The sequence below is a fragment of the Triticum dicoccoides genome, chromosome 7B (genome assembly GCF_002162155.2).
Source record: "Triticum dicoccoides isolate Atlit2015 ecotype Zavitan chromosome 7B, WEW_v2.0, whole genome shotgun sequence".
NCBI classification, from domain to species: domain Eukaryota; kingdom Viridiplantae; phylum Streptophyta; class Magnoliopsida; order Poales; family Poaceae; genus Triticum; species Triticum dicoccoides.
Window position 1 is genome coordinate 153,618,033 of NC_041393.1, and position 6,413 is coordinate 153,624,445.

The following is a 6,413-nucleotide window of genomic DNA, read 5'->3' on the forward strand; positions in this document are numbered from 1 at the left end:
TGCTGAGAGGGAAGTTCGTGCAAGTCTATCGATCACGCCGCGGGCGACGATGCCCTTTCCACCGCTCCATGCCAGCCCACGGCGCGCGGCACATCAGTACACCAACGTCAGGCAGTTCCGTTTCCCAGCTACGCGCGCAATATGTCATCGCAGGCCAAAGGCTTCGAAGTACGTACGTCGCTCCAAACTCATTCATGACCACTTTGCTAACCGACGCACATACGTACGTACATGTGGCTGGAGAGTGAGAGATAGAGATAGATAGATAGAGAGGGTATGACTTTTGCATGAGCGTGAGAGACCATATGACCCGTGAACATGACATGTTTGTGATGTTATACGGAGCCACAATTTGCAACCCAAAATATTGTGTACTGCATTCTACATCACAACGATGCTGAGGTCGGAAACCCTTCTGGAAAAAATGCAGTTTTTCATCGGATCATCAATTACGAGTGGGCAAAGTAAGGAAACCAAATTAAGCAACGATAACTTCAACAGCAAAGAGTACACGAACTACTAGAGGACAAGCCTACATTAGGTAAGCAGTACACACACAAACCATGGCCGCATCGACACGGCAAATTATTACAGTACGCAGGACGCAGAAGCTAACGCGCGCCGCCCACGCGGCTAGCCAGATTGGACGGGCTTGTCCTGCGATTCTTCTGCTGCTGGCGTTGGCTCCGGCTCCCCCGTGCCCTCCCCCGGCACCGTCACGCCGTTGGACGAGCTCTCCTCGTCGGCACAGGCTGCTACGTTGCTGCTACCTGCGCCGTACGCACCTTGCCCGTACCCGTACCCGTACCCGTAGTATTGCTGGGCCACGACACTTTCTCCGCCGAACACCTGGCACTGCCCGCCGACGTTGGCCCGCACGGACGTTATCCCGACGGCGTACCCCTGCACCGGAGCCCGGGGCGCGTAGACGCCCCGCTGCATCTGAACCTGCACCGGAGCCGGGGGAGCGTACATGGGCCGCCGCACCTGATTCTGAACCTGCATCGGAGCTGGGGACGCGTACACTGGCCGCTGCATCTGATTCTGAACCTGCACTCGAGCCGTAGGCGCGTACATCGGTTGCTGCATCTGAGCCTGGAGCGGCATGGCATGGAGCACGGGCGGGGCCGCGCGGGGAGGCGCACTCGTCACGGCGCGCCTGTCGCCTGCAGCGGCAGCACCTGTCGCCGCCTCAGGGTCACGCATGCGGTGCAGGAAGACGCTGAGGGGCACGACGTAGTCGTCGAAACCGAGGCGGTTTAGGGCCCACACGATGTCTTCGGCGTTGACGGTCTTGCGGTGCTCCATGTGGCACCGCTCGTTGGCCTCGCCGGTGACGAAGCTGATGAACTCGGACACGCACTCCTGGATCGCCTCCTTGGCGTCGTCGGAGATCTTGGCGTGGGCAGGGAGCGCGCGACGCATGATGCGGATCACATTCGCGATGGGCATCAGCCGGTCCTGCTCCCTCACCACCGGGGTCGCCTGGGTAGGCGCCGGCGCCGCTGCTCCGTTGGGGACGTCGGCGTTCTCCATGGGTAGAGCTAACCAAGGTCCAATGCAGGTAGTCGCACTTGCGTTTAGGGCTTTGCTGATTGAGTTGTAAGTGCTGTGCTTCTGATCGACTTGTTTCAGTGTGTTAAATAGGCTGAGATAGGTATTAGGTGCTGGCTTAGCTGTCCTGTGTGTTTCCGATCAAACAGACAAGTGTCCATTTAGTTGAGAGGTTCTGGCAAAGACATCACCTTTAACAGATAATGTACTCCTGTATGAGACTATTAATCAGAGGAAAACGATAAATCATGTATAAATGTGATTATGACCGTTGGTGGTGAGGGCTGTAAATGTACGTAGTTTTTTTTCCTTTCCTTTCTCATGACGTGTAGACAGGTCATTTTGAAACTGAAATGGTATATTAAACACAAGGCAACAAAGCTAAAACATAATGACAACCAAATCAGTGGCGGCACAGGATTTTGAAGATGAATATGCAGAACAAGAAAAATGTATGAAATTACAAGAAAGGAAGAGATCGAATCTGTAATCAAATCTATAAAATTGCAAGCAAAAAATTTATAAGGAAAAAAGGGACTGGATCTAAAATAAATCTATCAAACTAAGAAATTACTATATTTTTTTAATAAAATTATAAGCAAATGAACATTCGGTAGGTGTGTAGTAATGTCAAAAATATATAATAAAAATGAAGAGAGAAGAAAAAGATACAATACAAAGAGAAAAGTACAAGAAAAAAGTTACAAAATTTGCTGAAATAAAATGCTATTAGGGGATACTGAATTAAACCAAGACCTCTTACTTCCATGCATAATAAACAACCAACTAAGCTACCGTAATCCCTCTATTTTGAATTCGTCTTCTTAATTATATTGTTCCTACAAGACATGGTGATATTAACGTATTAGCATTCTTTATCAATACATTTTGATATTGAATCATGATTGGATTGGTCCTGAGTCAAATGGGAACGAGTATCAGCGTCAGACACCATGGAGCCTCAACAAAATATGGGTAAGTGCATGGACAAATGACAAGGCACCCATTCTTTTGTGAAAAAGATCTTCACATACTTTATTGTGGTCTCCAAGATATTAACAACAAATTTACATTGTGAAACTACTTAATGACAAATTTAATGGCTTCTACTTCATCTTCCTGCAAACAAGAAAATAAGAGAAAAAACTACTTTACCACAATTTGATTATATCGTTTTTAGGACCTCAAGTTTTTTTCAAACCCAATATACTCCCTCTGTAAACTAATATAAGACGTTTTTGCAGTTCAAATTTGAACTGCAAAAACGTCTTATATTAGTGTACAGATGTAGTATTACTTAATGATATTGATACAATCAAAGTCAGCCAAAGCCGTCAGGACAAAATACTAACCACTAACATACCATTAGACATGGCACAAAAACAGAACTTGTTAGTCTGGTGAGCCACTTTGTTAGCCACTCTCTTGACTTGGGTCGGACTGAAATTCAGGAGTAGGCGAGAGATTCCAAGCACCTCTATCTTCAAAGCAATCAAAGTAGATCCGTTGAAAAAGTGATTAGAAAAAACCCTATGCGCAAACATGTAATGATCTTCAGGATAATAGTATGGTCCGAAGTGAGATCGATGTAAAGACTCAACAGGCACGGACGCAACTCAAACTCTTCTACGTTGGAGAAAACAGGGACGGTGTCCCGGCTAAGGGGCCTCTCATGGCATCACTTCCTCGCCTGGTGGGACTGGCCGAGGACCTCTTTGTCGGTTCCTAACCAGATCACTTTTTGCGGCCCATGGCAATATACATGGCGATTCCTCAAGGCTTGACGTGCAAGACAAGAAGCAGAGTCATGGAGAGTTCTACCTCCTTAGACATACCGACCTAGTTGTGTAAACCCTAGGACCCATGGTATGCTATATAAACCAAGGGTTTGGCTTGTCGTAGAACAATATAATACAGATTCGAATCTCTCGGTAATTTGTATACACCCTAATGCAATATACCAAAAACTAGAACGCATGGTATTATCTCCACCGTGAGAGCCTGAACCTGGGCAAAAACCCTTTTCCTTGTTACCATCTCGCCAAGTAGCCTAGCTAGGATAACCTATAGAGGGATCTGCCAGATTTAGCTCCGACAATGCTGGCCCATGCAGATCCTGCTAGGTGAACGTTGCAGTGTGACAGGAGTGCGGATCAACACTCAGATATGTCCCAGCGTGATCTTCGTGCTGGGGAAGATATTTTTGGCGGCATCACCCGTGACACCAACTCAACTAGCCACCTCGGCAAGGTCGAGCTCTTCGCTCTAGCCCGGATCATAAGATTATTCTGCAACATGGAGTACACCGCGGTCTACCATGGGGAGCTGGTTTACTCAGGTTTCACATCTAGGAGCAGTTGACGCCGTATCTCCCGATCTCGATGTCAAATTAGATCTCGGAGCTACCACAAGAAGTCAATTTTTTTGACCCACCTGAGGGAGTCCGGGACTAAGGGGTCCCCGGGCTACCGGTCTATCTCTCATGGGCCCGACATGTGGGTTGTTCTTGCTCCATCATTGGAAGGCCGAGTTGTAAATGACTCTTTGTTCCGGCAGGAAACCTCTGAAGCCTTGGAGTATCCTCCAAGTCAAGATAAGGGAGTCGGCATGTTTATCCCTTGATCATAGTCGACATATGTAACCCTAGGAACTCCTGGTGTCTATATATAAACCAGAGGGTTTAGTCCATAGAGGCTAGAACCATCCTCCTACTCATCTAGGGTTTAGTTCATCCGATCACATGGTAGATCAACTCTGTAACCATCATACATACACATCAATACAATCAAGTAGGACGTAGGGTTTTACCTCTTTGAGAAGGTCCGAACCTGGGTAAATACGGTCTCTATGTTCCATGTTCCCCATCAATCCAAGATCTATAGCTTGGGAACCCCTACCCGAGATCCGCCGTTTTTGACACCGACATTGGTGCTTCTATTGCGAGTTCCGCGATGGGATTGTCGAAGGATCGATGGCTTGCTTAGTCATCAACAATGGCATCTACACAAGGAATGTCTTCGTGCCCGGCAAGCTCTTCGCGTTGGGCGGCATCGTTCTGCACGCCAACTCGACCGGTCACCTTGAATAGATCGATAGTTTCCTCCCCAACAAGAAATTAGGTTTGGCAACCTGGAGTATGTCGCCGACACCCGGGGCGATCTGGTCTTTAATGGGTTCTCAATCTTAGCTTAGCAGCCTGGATATCTCGAAGCTTCAACTTCGGACCTTCTCCCCGTCCCTATCTCCGGGCTGGCCTCTATCTCGGATCTAGCTTTGAGCTCGGATCCGACCTCCGCGTTTGAGCACCATCGATCAGCCATGGCTGAACACACCCCCTGTACTGGCATACCGGAAGGTAACCCCGAAAGACGTCAGGGGATGGATCCGACCGACCTCTCGCTGTTAAACGAGACGTTAGATCAGATCCAGACGATGAGCATCTCGGATGGCCCATGCTTGGTCCATGATCGAATCCATCTTGACATAGGCCATGGGGAATTTTGCGTCCCACCCACCACCCACTTAGTAGCCACCGTCGAGGATTTAACCGACATGCTAGACTACGCTTCCGAGGAGGCCGATGACATGGATGAAGATGTCGACGCCACGGCCTATGTTGCTCCCTCCCCTGCCATTCCCACTACTGGATAGTGGACAACCACCTCCACCTACAATGTCTACATGGTGGACACCTCTGAGGAAAAGGGCGATGGCACCCCCAGAAAGGATGGCGATAAGTCTAGTGAGGAGCCACCCAAACACCGACGTCAGTGCAGGAGATCCAGGGGGCAAAAGTGCAGGGGAAGCAACACGTGCACCGGAGAAAATGATACCCTGGACAATATGGAAGACCTTGGCTACCGCGTCACCCCAGAACAACAACATGATGGTTCAGAAGGGCACGAGGACCATTATAACCCTGAGGACCTCAATGACCCCGAGGACAGGAACTACCTCGAGCCTTGGAGACGAGGATTTCGTCATCCCCGAAAACCTGCTGGATTAGGAATGGTTCAAGCGATAACTTATAGACACCTCCCGAAGACTGAAGAAGAAGCAGCCACAACTAAAGGCCGAGCAGAATACCCTGAACGACAGATGGACAATGGTCTTCGCAACCGAAGAAGGTTTCGGCAATTAGCGCCGGGACCAAACCAAAACTACCCAAAATGGCGTCTGCTGCCACAGTTTGACAACGAGGCCCTCGAGCCCATAACCCCAAGATACACTTAGGCCAACCAGCCACACTGCCCCCATGAGGACGGGACAGGATGGCTGGAGATGCCAAAAATCCACATGCACTCCCTCACTGGAGAGGCAAGGAGCCAATACAGCCAGAAGATCCGCATGATCTGAGGCACACTATAAAAAAAAGACACATCCGTGACATTATCGGTCGAACAATTTTTTTCTTTCATGCTTATGACACATCTATGACGATAGTTGTGACAAAATCACGTATCATCATAAATGTGGTGGGCTCCTACTTCTATGAGAAAATATCATGATAGAAAATGGGCTTTTTGTCCTAGGCGGGCCGGGGACGCACCTGCATGACATTCTTTGGGCCGTCCATGGCGGAAAAAATCATGGTAGAGCGATGCATGGAGTTTGCGCGTTTATCTCATACACATACGCACGTGTGTGCGAGGCGTTGGGATCTAACTTAACCCGAGTGAGGCGTTCGCTTACTGAACCCGAGCGACTGCACTAGCTACGTTACTGAATCCGAGCGATCGATCCCTTGGAGGTTAACTAAACTCGAGAGATTCCTCCGCTACTCATGCTAACTGAAGCCGATCGAACCAGCTGCCTCTTGATGAACAGTGACCGTTGTTGGGGGTTGGATGAATAGGACC

General features: G+C 48.9%; 1 protein-coding gene across 1 annotated transcript; it reads right to left on the reverse strand.

Moving 5' to 3' along the window:
- Positions 1 to 465: 465 nt before the first annotated feature.
- On the reverse strand, positions 466 to 1,593 carry LOC119340969 (nuclear transcription factor Y subunit B-8-like). The gene has a single exon (XM_037612871.1). It carries the CDS (start codon positions 1,534 to 1,536, stop codon positions 634 to 636), a length of 903 nt encoding a protein of 300 aa, XP_037468768.1. The 5' UTR covers positions 1,537 to 1,593; the 3' UTR covers positions 466 to 633.
- Between the last annotated feature and the right edge of the window lie 4,820 nt (positions 1,594 to 6,413).

Excerpts from the sequence above, each read along its gene's own strand:
- LOC119340969 (XM_037612871.1), bottom strand. The coding sequence starts at position 1,536 with ATGGAGAACGCCGACGTCCCCAACGGAGCAGCGGCGCCGGCGCCTACC.